Genomic DNA, 17,545 nt, shown 5'->3' with positions numbered 1-17,545 from the left:
ATCCCTTCATCACAGCTCAGCCAGAACACACGGTGAGTAACACAAAGAGGAGATATTAAACTAAAAAGACTGTAACTTTGGAATATCCACTTGAATTAAAAATCTCAGTCTGCTGAAGCCTCATATTAACTTCAAATTAATTGATTCATACAGTATGTTCATGCTGTGACCTGTTGTTTTAAGACAGACTTAAAACAATGTTTACAGTAAACGCGTTAATAATGCATTAACATGCAACTGTCTGACAAAAATCATATTTATCTATACATTGACAGGTTCATCATATCAATCTTTATATTATCAGGTAATGAAATACTAGGACTGAGGTGCACTTTCTTGTCATCTAGATCTACACTGGTTAAAAAACCACTAAAGCAGGATAATTACCTGATCATCACCCCCTGACAGTACAGTAGTATTACAATGAAGTACAAGAACACAGGCCAACAAAAAATGAGCACATTTTTCACTTTGATACTTTGAAAGATTAGTTGTTGTTTTTTATAAAGACAGCAGAATGCAGATATAAGGGTTATTAATATTTAAAAACAGATAGTAATACATGCAATGCTCCACTAGGTGGAGGCCTAAGGATATACAGGAAAGACACAGGAGGAAGTATTGTAAATCCTTGGGTGAGCAAATTGTTACAGTAACATGAATCAGCCATGTTACAGCACACTAATAGTAATAAAGAGAGAGAGAGTGAGAGGCAGAATCTGCTGGCATCAGCCAATCTGGAAACTCAATGCCTGAAGCAAGGCATGCAGTTAGGAGATTTCCGTTACAGTCAGTGTTGTAAATAATACCCAAAAATCATACTTTAGTAAAAATATGTTGAAAAATTAATTTGTTAAAAGTGAAAGTCACCCATACGAATAGTACTAGTCTGAGTCTTAAAGTATCTGATGTATAAGCATCATAAAGTAATTTCCTGGCACAAATAATATGCTTTAGTATCAGTCGATAAGTAAATGTAAATTCTACTTATATAGTTATATGTATATAATGTAAATTCTAGGTCGACTGATTATCATCCGTGCAGGTTATCTGATTCAATATTCTTCATTTGAATGATTATTGGAATCAATGTTTTTATCTGACTGCAAACTAAAAGAAATATCTAAAAAATGCTGTTTTAAATGTTTGATTCTTATATAATGTACACTTTTACCTCTGAGGGAGGGAGTTGGTTCTTCTTATTTTTCTTGCTTGAACTCTGCATGTGTGCCATAAAAGAATATATGACAAAACATTAATCATTGTGTATATCAGTGGCTTTCATATGTTTTGTGCAGAAGGCAAAGGGAAAGGCGCAATCTAAATGCACACCTGGCTTCATTAATAGCCTCTACAACGTGTTATTTAATCACTCTGTATACATTTATTTTTGGTTCCTTGGAAGGTTTTCAAAGGATTATATTTAAAGAAAATGGATGTACAAAGAACTGAATTAGTAAATTGAAAACGTATTCATTACTTGTTATATAGTTGTATATTGCAATATTAATCTATGGTTGTAACAAAATCCCACGGCAGACCTGTTCTTGCCTTAGGGCACAGTGTGCAGCGTCATACTAGTAGGGAACCACTGGATTATCTCATTCTGACTGATGGGAACTGTGTTATTTTTCCCCTCTGATCAAATACCTAATGAGTACAGTGAAAGAGGAAGGCAAAGCCACAAGGTCACTTGTTAAATTCCATTTATTATATATTTATATATGGGTTATAAACATCACAAAATATAAAGTTCAGGAAGGTCTTGCACAAAGATATACTGTATAGAATCAAGTAAAAGAGCAACCTTAGATTAGTCAACAATGGCAATCGAAGCAGGCATATTATCATATCTGGGTTCAGTGCTGCAGCTGTGTTAGGAACATTCTCATTTTATAATTTATATTTTAGTGCAAAAGAAGTCTTTGCAGCTCGTGGCTCCAAGGGATTATTCAATATTGATAATAAAATAGAATTTTACAATATAGATGTTAAGGTTGCTCTTTTATTGCATATTGTTTAAGAACATACTGTGGTATTAGTTACAATAAGGTCTCAAGGTTGTGATGTTCAAATTATCTAATATTCAATATATATACCTCTTACATTTCTAAGCATCAAATGGTATCTCATCAACATAATAAATTTAACTATAAGCAATATCCATATTAAAATACCTGAATATAAATAACATGCTTTGAGCAAAATAATTGTTCATTTACAATGGTAGTTCAAACAACCTAAGTCAAGAGCTGTCAAGCCTTTAGAAATAGCTAAACCTATACATTGCTTTGTGTCAAATGCATTTTTTTTTTCGACTGAAGGCCACTTTCAACCAAAGCAATTTATACGAGAATGACATCAAGTCTTATCACAAGATGAAATAAGTTCCAACCAAAATTCTTAATGAAGTGGGAAAACAAATAGGTGGTTGGATTGTACTTCTTTGTCTATCAAACAATAACTAATATAGCAATAATAAAAAAAATACCCACAGAACTACAGTATACCTAGGAAATAATACTTAAGTACTAATAAACAGTTGTAATGTTACAACCACTGTAACAAGTTATAATATAAACGTATGATATAACATTTTTGGAGAAATCAATAGTGGATGACTGTTACAAAATGAGACCTGGATTTGCCTACTATTATGTGGTGGCAATGAGATGTGTACTTTATAAATAATGTGTGCTTCACACATTTTCTGCCGAAACTGCACAGATCATACATGTTCACATCTTAAACACCTGGATAACTGGGTTTGTGCCTAGTCTACATGCAGGCTATTAACTCTTTTGAGTGCAACAGGATCAAAACAAGCCAATAACAACATAGGGCAACCTTTAAAAGTGTGTTTATAATGTGTGTGTGTGTGTGTGTGTGTGTGCGCGTGCGTGCGTGCGTGCACACGTGCGTGTGTGTGTGTATGTGTGTGTGGCAACAGAGAGAAATAAGAGAAAGAGAGAGACAAAAGGTTAGATTGGTCACATATATACACTTGTTTCCATACCATTGTTCAATTTGCTAAACCACACCATGTATTTACAGAATGTACATTTAGCGTTTCTGACATCATTATCATTACTATTTAGTGCTATACTATATAATATCATCCAAGAGATGCGGTGTACCCACCCAGTCCAGTGTTCTTGGCTCGGATGCAGCCATGATCATGCACATGAACTGTTTCCCTGTTCTCTTATCTATTGGGTAAATGGTAGTTGGCGTGAACCTTTTGTTGCTCTCCACAAACTCACACAGCTGATTATAGATTTTGGGGTACTCGTGACGAAGGAAGACTCCTCTGGTCCTGAGCTCTCGCTGGATATTGACAAAGCACACCTCTCTGGCTTTTCTTCCCTCCTCCCCCTCCTTGTCAATGTCTGGTGTGCCTGGAGGCGGAGTGAGGATGAGAGTTTCCATTTCACTATCCTTCTTGAGTACCTTTTTGTCAGGGCTTGAGGAGGCCAAGGACACCTTTGCATATTTTCGGACTGTTGGTGCTTGGACCCTTGGTGAAGGTCTGTTAGGCACTAGTTCACCAACAGCTACGGATACATTCAGAAGGAAACATTCATTGGGGTCGTACTCGTTACCTGCATGCTGCAGCTCCTTGCAATATTCGCCTAGGTTGTCCTTGAAGCCGTCCAGCTCTCTGAGAGATAAGTATGTTGGAGACATGAGGAGGCTCTCTAGCCCAACTTGCAGGAAGTTGTCAGCTGTCTCTGGATTAGCAAAACCCAGAAAGAGAACGCCTCTCCCTCTTGAGAGGTAGCCAGCTTTAGCAACGCGAGAGAAGGCTTTGTGGATCTCAGAATTCTCTCTGCAGAACTTCAGAGTGTGTCGACACACACTGTTGACACGACCGTACAGACAGGTCTCTTTGTGGATCTCCCAGTCATCCCTGCGACAGTTTCGTGAGCAGTAAAAGGTGTAGCAACTGTGGCACGATTTGAAGTACAAGCAGGCATTGAACATACTCTCAATCCGGTTGCACTTCTTGTTAGCACACGCCATGGTGTCATCTTCATCTGTGCTGTGGTCTGGAGAACATTCCTCTGCACTCCTTTGTAAAGCATCACATCCGCTATCAGGGTCTTTGATTGTGTCAGGGCTGGATTTAGAGGATGGGAGCTGTGTGTCGAGAATTTCAGAAGATCTTCTGTCTTTGTCATCATCTTCAATGATTAGTTGTTTCAGCTGGTCTAAAAGGTCTACACTTGACTTTCTACTGGTTGGTGGTTTGTAATCAACAACCAAATCAGCTAAGAGTTCGTCCAGTTGCTCCAGACTCTGCTGGAGGGAGAAGTTGTTGTGTTTCCTCTCTTTGCTTATGTCTGGTGTGTTGCATGGCTGCTTTGGATTCAATACTTTCGGAGATGGCGTCTTCTCATCGTCCAACATATCCCAGCTGACAGTGTGCACATCACGCCGCTTGCTGTTGCCTGCATTTAAGTCATTGTCTGTTATAGTGATCTCAGGAGTTACAAACCAGTGCCCACTCTTGGAATTCCTCCAAGGATTGCTTGAGCCCCTGTCAGAGAGAGAGTTCTCAGAGAGCGAAAGGGCAGCGTAGCGCCTTGGTGAACTTGAGAGGTTAAGTATAACAGGCTGGGAGGTAACATCAGAGGATGCTCCTTGCCTTGCTTGGTAAAACAGGTTCTCATAGCTTCGTCCACGAGGCACTGATTGCTCTCTGTCATGCCGTGGGTATAGAATATTGTCCCAAGACTTGGAGTGGCTTTTGACCTCTGCTCCTAGTCTATTTGTCTCCACACAGCTGTTAGGAAACCATGGGGGTATACTGGGATCTTGCCCCACTCTTGGTGGTGTGTGCTGAGAGGAATGGTTAGAATAACCTGATATACTTGAGCGATACCAGTCATATGAAAAGGCCGGGGACATTCGAGGGCGTCGACGTCCCTCTGTATGATATGGTCTTGCTGGAAAGTATGGCTCCTCAGGAGAGCTGTACGGTTTGGAATAAAACAACCTTGAGCCATTCATATGGTATGGATTGAATCGGCTGTCCGCATCTCCATAGTATGATCTAGAGAGTGGAGTTTGAGAAAAGTAGGATCCGGCCTCACTTGTGGAGTAAGGCCTACTATATACAGAGTTTGCTGGCTCTCTGTTGGAAAGGTGGTCTGTGTAATACGACCTGACAGGAAGGGTGTGCACCCATCGAGTCCTAGGATCATACTGACTAGTCATTGTACTACCATGGCTCGTTAAACTGGACCGATCATCCTGAAAGTATGCCCTAGAATAGGGATGGACCGGATACCGAACAGGGTCTTCTGTGTAGAAAAACTTGGTCGGGATGTTAGGATTTGAGTAGGCTCTTTGTTCCTGACTCAGATATGGCGCTGTTGGTGACGGCATTCTGTGCATGTCGACATGCTGGTAAGAGATGGGAGACATGCTGGTGGTATAGTGGTATCCTTGTCTAAAATCTCCACTGTAGCATTCGCTTGGAGTGGGCGTTGGTGAGGAGACAATCTGTCGTGGTACATACAAACCTCTACTGCTACTGGCCTGGGAGTATCTCTGCCAGAGTTGATCAGTCCGCACATTGGGAACCTGCCTAGATGTGTGCTGCAGTACAGAAGCATCCGGTTTAATGTCAACACGGCACCGGACATGAGGGGTTATGGCTGGTTTCTCTGGTTTATCCTCCTCAAAACAGTCTGAGACATAGAGGGGAGAATGAGGCTGCAGTTTGATAGGATGCACATCATTCACAAAAGCCCTGTTCGATAAGTAGGATTCTCGATGTGTGTCCGAAGTCTTTAAGGTATCAGATGCAGCTTGAGGTGCATCCCTCCCCTTCCTGGCTGCTGGAGGAGACACTGAGATGGGCACAGGAGTGAGGGTGGCCTTGATTCTTGGAGCACTCTTAGATCTTGTTCTCTTTTTAGAGTCTGACCATGTAAGATGGTTGGTTTTATCCTGGGTGGTTTGCTGTTGGAACTGCCTCGTGTTGAACAGATCAGGAGATGAGAAGCGAAGGTGCCCAGGCTGATCTAGTCCATTAGTCCACATTAGATCTTTGTTTAATGTCTGATGCTCAGTCCTCTTGTATGGGTACTCCATTGAGGAAGGAAAGGTCTGTGGGTCATCCAGTGACTCAATGAAGTCAAAGCTACGGCAGTGTCTTTTGTTGATGATTTCTGGTTTGTCGATCATTTTCAAGTCGCACTGCCGAGAGGAGTGGAGAGAAACGGGGTGGTCAGTAAGGGGATTTAGAGTAAAGTCCTGATAAAGAGTCGATGCCAGTATATCAGGGGGATGTGTTCGTGTCATCTTAGAGGAACTTCAGTGCTCTCCATTCAGTGTGATTCAAGATCAACACAGCCTGTGGAAAGAAAGAGATAGATAGAAATAAACACACTTCAATGCACTTAAATGTAGGCTATAGTAGTGAGGTAAATGTTCTGCTAAAAGGAGGCAGACAGGAAGTAGTTTTTACATCTATAAGTTCAGTTGTTTACCAACAGTGGGATCAGTTTATATTTGATTTGTCTGTGAACCAAATCTCAATACACATTTTAATACTTTTTATTTACATCTATAAAGCTGTAATCTGTACAACAACCCGACCACATGGCAGATACCTGCAGTGAGGACTTTAGATTTAGCAGTAGTTTCTCATTTACTAACCAAGTTAATTTCCTACCAACAGCCACAATGCAACATTGCATCTGAGCAATGTGACAACCAGTCATTATTTGGGTTAATTTTTAATTTTAATGAGACTGGAGACACTGTGAGCAGAAATTAGCTATTCATATTATCTTTCACTGCCAACTTTTTCAATGATAAGAAAATGCAGAACATAATTTGCATAGCATTATACAAAATTGCTGGTAAATAAAATCTTCATTTTTACTTTAATTTAAAACTAGTATTATTGGAGACAGTAATATTAAAGCTATTTTAACTTTTTCTGATTATATATGTATGTAAAATGTGAAAGGTCAATATAGTGTATGTAGTTTTTATCATTATTATGGCCCTAAATTAATATTGCAATACTTTTTAAGACCATATCGTGATACACAACATATACAACATATATCCTGAGATTTTGGAATCTACTCAAAAGCACTTGATTAATGCAGGACCTGGACACAATCAAATATCACAATGTTTTGAACGAATACCTTGATATTGATATTATGATAATCTTGTAGGGTTTACTAATACTTTGACAAAAATATTAACAAAAAGAGTAATCAGTAATGTGGATTAATGACTACATGGGTAAAGTCAAGTATTAGAACAAGTATAATGCATCTAATGCAGCCATTAAAACCAGAAAAAGACAACACTTATATACCATATCACGATATAACAATATCCAAAATCTAAGACGATATAAAGTCTCATATCACGATAATGATATAATATTGCCTAGCCCTAAGTAGTACTAATAATAATTTTATTGAGTTACTATAGTATGTTTTGGTTTAGCATTAAAACCTGTATCCATAGAATATAATAAATTATCATAAAACGTGAGTCTGAGTTTTATAAAGTGCCTTTACTTGTTTTAAAATGTGAATAAAATGCAACAAATCATTTCTGTTTTCTACTGTGTGTGTTATTACTCACATCTAATAAATAAATAAATAACAAGCAGACAACAGTATTTTGTTAAGCTTTCAAACATTACCATGGACAAAACCATTCCATTTCAACAATGAATTTTTGTGTCACACACACATGGGCTTTCTTGTTGGCACCCACCCACGAGCTAACCCTGAGTTACCATCTGTTCATGGTGAAGAGAGAGAACTGACCAGCCATCTCTCTGTCATGTCTCCACAACACACCTTAATATCACGTCTGCTCACAAATGACCAACCTCGACAGACAAACCAACTCTGTAATTCATGTCTTTGCTTGACCCCCTACAGCTACAGTTGCATACAAGGATTATTTACATGATTTCAACATTTAGATTTTCACAAATGGATATCAATTAGATATCAGACCAGATTGTAGCGCTTCATTTTTTGCGAGATGGATCACCTAAATTTGGGGTAATCATTGTTTTTTACAATATCAGTTTTTCTTGTTACAGAGTTTCAGCTGTAAATTCAAAGTATCAAGTTGGCCTGGTAAATTCAATCCTTGTACAAACAGTGTAGTATGGATATAAATCACAAGTCCAAACAGACAAATTAAAAGAGACAAATTCAAAAGATTATTATTTTACCACACGAGTAAGGAATAATCAAGCTGAAAATATAAAGTGACCATGAAAAATGTGAGGTGAAGTTAAAATGCAAAAGTTTGACTGGAAATGCTCGAACATGAAGCCTAAATTGTCAAAATGAAACTGAAAATGATAGTGAATAAAGGGGAAACATCATCATCAAAAGGGGAACAAACTGTGTAGAAAATAATAATTTCCAAAAAGTCTGCTGTTCCAAAAAATACAGATTACATACTGTAATATTTAGAGCCCGACCGATACTTTAGGGGATGATACCGACACCGATAATAGGAAGTTAAAACATTCCAATATCGATATATACCAGACAATATACACATATTTTTTACAATCATCACTCAAATGTGGTTATCAAACACATTTGACAGAGATATGTCACAGAGGCAGGATATTTTACAGTTAAACAATAAACTTTATTGTCTAAAATGACAGCAGTTCACTAAAGCCATAACCTTTACTGGGATTTTAACAATTACAAATTATCTGAAGACTCTTTTTCTGCATTACCATTTTTAAAAAAATAATTTTTCATATTGGCTCTTATTGAACACCATATACTGTTTGCTGATACTGTTATATCTGTAGGCCAATATCAGCCGATAATATCACTAATGACATGACTAATGGTCACTAATGTCTAATTGATGCCTGAGTGTCATTATAATATCACTACAATTTAGGTCTCAGTCTATGTCACTTGCCAATACTGAGTTCAAACTATTTGCCACAAAACAGGAGAAAGTTCTTTAATCGATTTTACTTTCAATCCTCATATTCAATGTTTAAATTAATGAGGTGAGGTGTCAGGAAGATGGCAAAGGCCTTGATGATAGCCTTTATTTATTTATACAGTATAAAATTAGGCCCAACAGGGTGCAGGATGTAATGGTGGGCATTCAGTGAGTAGTTCACTCCCACAATCTGTCTTAAACAGCCACACAGCTTAAAACATTAATGGATATGAACTCCCACTATTGATACCATAAAAATAGAGCTGCACAGCTACTATTCAAATCCCAATAGGAGTGTTACAGTAGATCAATACCACAAGAGATTAATAAAATATTAAGATATAAGATTAGTTATGTAGCTCTCTTGACATCACTACTGACCACCGCAGACACTCTTTTAAGTCCCTGTAGGAATATTATGAGGCTTTATTCTGTAGAAAAATGTTAATGTGTTTGATCGCACTGATTTAGGACTGAAGATAAGACATATTAGCAGATTTGCTTTTAAAATCAGAGGAGAGAACGAGATGCGTAGACTAACTGAGCGCTTGCATTCCTTCCTCAACTCATCTTCATGGTCTGAGGCTGTTCTTCAATAGGGGGACTACACTTTCTAGCACAAGTATTAAACCACATGCCACATACTGTCTCCATGGCTACAGCACACAGCAAAGAAACCATGAAACACTCCTGGAGTTGCACCGGGGGCACAATTTCAGCCTGGAAACACGTTTCTGTGTTTAACCTGTTTTCATTTCTATCTGATTAACCGGGTTTTAAATTGATGGTTTGAATTGTTTCATTTCATCTTTCACATTGCAATGCACATACGGCTTATATGTTTAATGTTTGCCTGGTTAGAGCTCCCTTCAGTTTAATCTTGCCTGTCTGTATGTGTTTGTATAAACTATGCTGTTTTTTGTGGAGCACTTTGCTGCAAAACCTGTCTGCTTACAAAGTGCTGTATAAATTACATAAACTCGGGAACTGGGCTTGGACTCGTGAGTATTGCTGAATTGCTGTGATGTTTTCTGTGTGGGCAAAATCCATCTGTTACACAAGTGCGACTTTATATTGACCTTATGAAAGGATACAGCAATGATGTTCTTATAATGGCCTATTTACACAGCCAGTGGTGTTATCCTTCTACGAATGGGAATTAGGCTCATTTGCATTTGATTGCAGATTTGTGAAAACAACTTGGAAGACTGTATTTTAGCGTTCATTGCGAGGATTTCCAGACAATAACAAATGTGATGCAGATCCGCCTGAATCCTCCCCGCGGGGCCACGCAGAGGCGCATTCAGCCTTGAAGCCTTACCAAATACTTGCTCTAACGCACTTCAGCACCCCTTTTATTTTGGTGCTGCGGCACGGACGGCCATCCATCCTTTGTGGCTGACCTAATGCCTTTGAGCCCGGAGTGACATCATTTGCGGGAGAGAGACAAAAAAGCAGCGGGTTCAAACCAGGACAGAGCCCGACGGGGAGGCGGATAGGGAGAGAATGAGTTCGTCTAAGTTTGGAAATGTAAGGGTGGTAGAAGTGAACGCGGGGCCTTACCGTCTCGTCAGAGAGCCGATCGGATGCGGTGGACATGGTGAAGCGGCAGCCCGTTTCTCCGTGAGGGTGCAGCTTCACCCCGCACAACCGCACCTGCCGTGATCCTCCCGCAGCAGAGCCGTCCCTCCCGCTGCCTTACATGTTGTCCTCGTCAGCCTGCGATGCTCTCACACTCGCTTATGTCTTTGCGTGTGCGTGTCATCGTGTTTGTGTGTGTGATGGAGGGGAAGGAGGAGGTGTGTCTGAGCCTGCGCTTGTGCGCGTGCCTCTGGAGGCGTGGTTGTGCGTGTTTTTGTGTGGAGGGAAGGAGGTGCGGTGGAGCAGGGCGGAGGGGGGGTGTTCGGTCTCAAGGCAGCAATGCGGTCTCTCCGTTCATCGCTGAATATGGAGCCCTGAAGACGACTGCCTGGGTATCTGGTGGTTCGCTCATCCTGCAGTGTAAGGTGCTTTTAATTAGCTCTTCTCACCGTGAGGCAGAGCCTTTCCGACATGTAGGATACATTTTTAGAAAGTTTGCAGACCGCCCGCAGGATCGGGCCTCTCCTACACTTGGCTGGTCACATCTGGTCTTCCTCCTACACTTTTTAGAGAAGCAAGTGATGCTGAGAAGAAGCAGTCCCGTGCCAACATACTGTCATTTTGCACTTTGTGTGATGAGAGGCTGCAAGTGATTGTCGTCATTACCTTTCCCATCAATGAAATGTCAGAAAATTGTGAAAAATGACTCAAGATGATATCTAGTTTTTGACATTTATACATCTATGTATGACAAATATTATTGCATTTAAGAAGCTTGAGCTATATATTTGGCATTTTGCTTGAAAAAGACGTGATTACATTTTTGTTGAGTGGCTAATTAATGAATCAACTTATTGTTAAAGGTGCACTATGTAGTTTTGGGGATGATATTTTAATCAGAAGAGAAAGATCTACATTGACTGTTTTTTTATGCCTAAACAAACTAAATAAACAAACTCTCTTATTTCTCATGATAGAATAAACTGAATAAACAAACTGACCTTAAAGGACAACACAGCTTCATACTGTTTTACTTTGTTTACATTTGGCGGACCCTGCCACCTTTCTAGCTTCAAACAGTGTTCTGCGGACCATTTTTTCCTCTGAGAACAGCTTGTTTATTCACTTATGGAAAAATGTAATATTTCTGAGTTTGTATTATTACCTCATTAATATTGTAAATATTAAAACTGAGTTTGAATTTAAAAACCGACATAGTGCCCCTTTAAGGCTGTAATGTGATGGAGTTAACACATCATTTTATAGGTCTGCAAATGTCATGATAAGTAGGTGGTAATTACTAAGAAACAAACTACCACCAATACCACAGATTACCACAATAAATACCCCAATGTCTATTGAAAATTACCCCAATATATATATATATATATTTTCCCATTTAGCATTTAATGAATAACTGGTAATTACTTCAGTACATGTCCAGGAAACTTTCAACTAGTTTCTGTCCAGCCTTTCCTCAGCAGGCCACTAGATTGAATTAAGTTGTTGCAGCTTAATATCCACCAAGTATCTGTCCAATTTCTGCATGGCAGTAAACTGAAGTACATTTTGTTAACATTTACATTCGCACCAATTTCTATAATTCAGCAGATCAGTCCAACTTGAGACACAAAGTTTCAAACGTCAAAGTTTTATAATGTCCATTTTTTTTAAAAGTTAGCCACTAAAGGCTAATTACAAACAAATACAACAGTGGTCGGCTTAGGGGGACCCGGACACACAGTTGGAAATAACATTATCAGCTAAGTGGTTAAGCAGAAACCAGGGGAATATTCCTGGAAATCTATTCAATAAATTAGCAGCTATCTATTGACTGCTTATTGGAAAATAGCAGAATATTATTATCAAATGATATTGGGGTAATTTTTTTGTAAGCATGAAACCACTAGATATTTTCAACATGACATCAGGAATTCAGCTGTTTGTCAAGAAAAAACAAAATATTTTTGAAAAGAATTTGGGACAAAATGCATCTGAAAACCTGTTGGGTTTTTTTCCCAAGACGTTGGTTAAATTTCTAGCTGTGTTTGTGGCAACAGAACCAGGTAAGCCATAACATGATCTTTTCCCAACGTGAACCAGGGAGATTTTGTGTCTATCCTACCAGACCATAAGCACAGTGTTGTCACAACATAAAATTCAAAATTGAACATATAGAAATGTAAAGTTTTAACATATCCATTTTTTGCAGGAACATATATCCCCAACATCTATTCTGGTGACCAGATTTGCTGATAGTGATCTGTGAATCTGAGCACTTGTAGCCTATAAAAAAGTCCTTATTCCTGATAGAAGTCTTCCTTGTTACAACATGATCTTGCTTGCACATCATCTTTTCTTTCCCCCAATCTTGCCTGATGAAAAATCAGTTACAATATCCATTGCCGGGCCTGCCCTGTGCCACACACATCTGGCCCAGAGTCTCACCTCGCCACAGCTTTCTGCATTGTCTGAATTGATGGTGGGGACAGCTGGCTGTGAGCCCCAGCCTGGAGCATGTGACTGCCACTGCAAAACTGCTTACTGAAGCACTCTCACGGCAGATAGAAATCACCACAGACAAACTGTGCTGATCAGGCTGAAGATAGCAATGATACTTCGCTTTGACAGTGCTCATTTTGTAACAGGAATAACAGCTTTGCACTGCTCGCACACAGTCGATTTTTCCATTATCTACACTTTTCCTGCCTGCATCCTGGTTACAAAACGCCACAGCTAACCGAGACTCCATCTGTGACATACCACGTGTACGAGATATGATTCAGAATGACAGTACAGTGGATCTCACATTGTGCGGCTTCCAGCATCCCTGAGAGTGGGATCCATCCGAGCATGTGTGACTCACCCTCTCCAGCACAGTGCATTGGCATCAGTTTGTGTCAGCTGTTGGTTAGCAGGCATAAGTGTCTGTCAGCTGGCTGCTAGCAGGTGTCTCAGGCACCTCGTAGGCTCTGTGGAGAGGAAATCAATGGCTCTCTGTTGATTAAAGGGCCCCTCTGACAGGGATCAATCAGGCATATACCACCACAACGTAACAACAGTGAAGCAGACACTGCTTCACACTGCCTCCGATGTTTAAACAAGCTTTCATGCTGCTCTGACATATCCACCATGATGAGCCATAAGGAAGAATCTGGACGTTCTGCTTTGTTCCTACACTGTTCCCGGCTCATGCTGGCTCAGAAAACAACCTTCAGTTCTCCCGCTGTCTCCAATTAGCTCTACGTAAGAGTAAACGACTCTCTACAAACTTTCTCTCTGATTCCTGTGTTCCTATTGGAGGGAATTACATAAGAGATTGCGGGGATGCACTCACAGCCAGGCCCCACTGCTTACAAAGTCCAGCCCAAAATAGCCAGGATGGCAGGCTAATACAAAGCAACTCTCAGCTTCACTTATTTTGGACTGTAATGATATGTCAGAGGAAACAAGGAAAACACATTAGACAGAGATAAGGCAAACACATTTCAGCTTTCACAAGAAACCCCCGGGGATGTTCTCCACGGTCCCTGCAGTGGTGAATATTTCACACAGCCAGAATAAGACCTCTTAGATAGACATATGTTTGAATGTGGGTGGTTCCTTGAGATCTTAAAGGACCCCTTCATGCCCTGTATGAAATATGTACAACTCCAGTTCAGTGGACGCAGAGGAGGATGAAGTGCAGCAGCAGGAGCGGTGAATCTGAAGACTCAGTGGGAGATGCACCCAGTCTTCCCTTAAATCCAAATGAACTCCGACTAAGTCCTCAACAAATTAAACCACCCAATCCTCTCCCTCCAACTTTCCTTCCCCCGACATAATTTACAGTTGTGGTGGTCCATATAGGGCGCACACCACTCAGACCGAGGATTTGGACGCAGCCAAGTCAAGTATTTGGATGCTTCTTTGGCTCATTGGGGAACCGAAGAAGCAACGTTGGCGTAGCTTCGATTCCCAGTGGATCAGACTAGATTATATTCAGCGGATTGCTAGGCTTTTCCTGAGTGGACTAGAGTTACTAGAGGAACCCTTACTGGTGTCCCCATGTAGCTGATGTTGCATGTTTCAAAGGGGGACGCTTCCTTCGGGCTGAGACCTGAAGACTAGAACAACAATTTGAGTGTAATTTTCGCTACACTCAATTAGCAAATTATGTTTACTTTGGCTGCACACAAAAAAAAGAACATTCTAATCCACTCCAAGTAACACTCATAAACAAATTCATGTACAAGCCGAACCATTTGGGAGCAGTATCCATGGTAACCCACACTGAGTAGGAGCAAAAGAGACTGAATTGATTTCAAAGGGAATGAGGTAAATTGCTGATGGGAGTCTTCCATGGAGACCATAAAAATCCACGTCACTAAGAAAAGAGGAATGGAGGTGAAAATTGCCTTTAAACCTTCAATCTGCGAATGCGCTGCAGGAGGGAATCAGCAGCGCGTCTTTAAATCGGCTGTGTGTTCAGTGGTTGCCTCTTATGTCCCTGATTATGTCCAGCATAGATTGACAGTTTAAAAGTTAACATAAGGTTAACCATAAGGAGACCCCCTCTCCCTGGCAGCCTCATGGCAAAAATAAAGCAGGAACAAAGACCTGCGCTCATGTGGGCATATTCTACATGTAGGTCAAAGTAAGAATAGTGTAGATATTATTCACAGCTGCAGTGTGCAAACACAAACTCCTCTGTCCTGCTCTCTGGAGTCAGTAAGACATCCCATGGTGAGTCTTAATTAAATCTTTACTACACACTCCTCTCTCATCCTTCATCATCTGCCATTTTGGCTGAGGAACCATTCAGTCATGTGTGCAGGTTTATTAAAGGGGAAACACATTTGGAAGGAAGAGACGGGCCTGTTGGTGGGTGCAGTATCTTTGCGAGGGCTCCTGATGGTGTGAATTATTTGTGGTTGTGCATTGTCACTGTGATATTGTTATGTAACAGCAGAGAAACGGAACGCAGTTATATTACGGTTAGAGCAAACTGCCTCTCGCTCCGAGTTTCATCACATTTTTCAAACAGTGATTGAGCCCAGCAGGAGGTTTTTATAATGCAGCGCTGTCATTAAGGTCGTGCTTATTCAAGACTGGACAGACAACAAATCTTTTGTGCCCCGGTTAGGGAGAATCAATGAGGTCCTTCTAAATATGGATATCTCTCACTCTCCATCCCACAGCAGCACAATGCAAAGCAGTACTGACTTGCACTAATTGTGCAAGGCTGCAGGCTATGTATAATAGCTGTAACAGCCACTGTTTTCCATTCAGAGACTAGCATGTCATTGCTGAATGAAAGAACTGAGTAGTGGACTGACAGCATTTCTTTTCTTTCTTTATTGGACGAGAACACTTGGTGAAAAGTATTTTTTCGAGTATTTGAAATGAATAAAACAAACGGGATTCAACCCCACGCCTGGAATTTCTCCCTAGTTTGCACATCCACCCATCAAATTGCATGAGCAAATCAGTTTTGACACTTAATGTATGTAATTACGCATTCCAGATGCACCTGTGCTCGCAGCTTCTCCAGGCTGTTTAAATGGGTCAGCTCTAGAAATATCCTGGCTCAGAGTTACCCCTCCTCTTTTGTCTTCTCTCTGCTCGCAACAGAACAAGACTATTGCTGAGAACACCCTTGAATGTTTTACTTGTGATGTGCAAAGTCATTGAAGTTGTAAGAGAATGATTACACAACGCCTCAAGTGTGTGGCTAGTGGGAGAAAATCACAATTTGTGCGTTTTTCTTGTGAATGGATGGCTTAGGTTAACAGATAATGCCCGACCACAGACACTAAAGTCATTCCTTTATTTATGTAGGCTCAAAATGTGAAAGTGTCACCTCTGAAAGATTTACACATTTAAGATGCCAAATAAGAACAAGGTAATTATCTACCATAACACTTTCAGTATAAAATCTCATCTTTACTGATCAGAAGAGCATCTTCACTGATATACACACCTGGATTTGTTAGGAGAGGACACCATGGCCCGCTGGGCAGCCAGATAAGAAAGTCACGCCAGCAGACAGAGCTATAAAAACGACACTGACCTTTCGTGAGTGCACTGCTCTATAACGTCCTGCCTGCAAATTGGATTCTGCACGGCAGACACTTTTGTCTGCAATGAAAACTTTAACAGGAAAAAGAAATTGATCCATTTGGTGATTAAAACTGAGCTCTCTCTCTCAGTGTATAAAACCTGCCAGCTGAAATATCTAGACAGCAAACATCTCAGTTTGAATGTGTTTGTTTCAGCTGTAGATAGCAGTCATTGATTTGTGCAAAACAAGGCAATGAAACGCAGTCTTTCTTTTGACTGGGGATGCATAATACTACTAGCCTCTCTCAGCTGCAGCTGCTCCATTCAGATTTGCAGCCCTAATGAAAGCCCACAAGATATTGGAGCATAATACATGTGTTTTTCCTCAAGCACCATGAATTAGGCCATTATTATACGAAGAAAGGACGAAGGCTAAACTATGATGAGCGCCATTCAGGGAGCCATTTGTTCATATCTGCCAGATTAGTTTTGTTTAATAGGATTATGCACACATTGGTGTTTGTGTATTTTGTGTGATCACGACTCAGAATTGTGTCATTAAAATGAATTTCTCGGGAGACAATGAATGAGAGACCTCATTGGAGTTTTTAACATAATAGAGGACCAAACTGCAATAAAACTCTCTGCAGCATCACCAACATAATAATGGTTCAGCAGTCAGTGACTCGCCAACATCCACATAACAAAAACCTCAAATCCATAGTTGGACTGTAGCACTGAACATGTTTTGACTGTATTTCCATTTTTTGCTGATGCCTCACTCACATTAACATCAAATTTGAATACACATACTGTAAATTGCTTCGGGCTAAAGCATTTACCAAATGAATGTAATGTTAGGTAATGAATAGTTCTGATCAAACAGACAGGGACATAAAAGGCTGTGCTCATTACACCAGTGTAAAATGAATTATATAACCCG

The 17,545-nt window shown here is 40.2% G+C and overlaps 1 protein-coding gene across 1 annotated transcript; it reads right to left on the bottom strand.

Moving 5' to 3' along the window:
- Positions 1-1,689: 1,689 nt before the first annotated feature.
- unm_hu7912 (un-named hu7912) lies at positions 1,690-10,817 on the bottom strand. Its single transcript, XM_084360024.1, has 2 exons — positions 10,543-10,817; positions 1,690-6,364 (listed from the first exon to the last, which is right to left on the bottom strand). Exon 2 carries the CDS (start codon positions 6,310-6,312, stop codon positions 3,106-3,108), a length of 3,207 nt encoding a protein of 1,068 aa, XP_084216150.1. The 5' UTR covers positions 6,313-6,364; positions 10,543-10,817; the 3' UTR covers positions 1,690-3,105.
- Between the last annotated feature and the right edge of the window lie 6,728 nt (positions 10,818-17,545).

This window comes from Pagrus pagrus, assembly GCF_965226575.1.
Source record: "Pagrus pagrus genome assembly, chromosome: 8".
Lineage (NCBI taxonomy): Eukaryota > Metazoa > Chordata > Actinopteri > Spariformes > Sparidae > Pagrus > Pagrus pagrus.
This window is presented reverse-complemented; position numbering and strand designations above follow the sequence as displayed.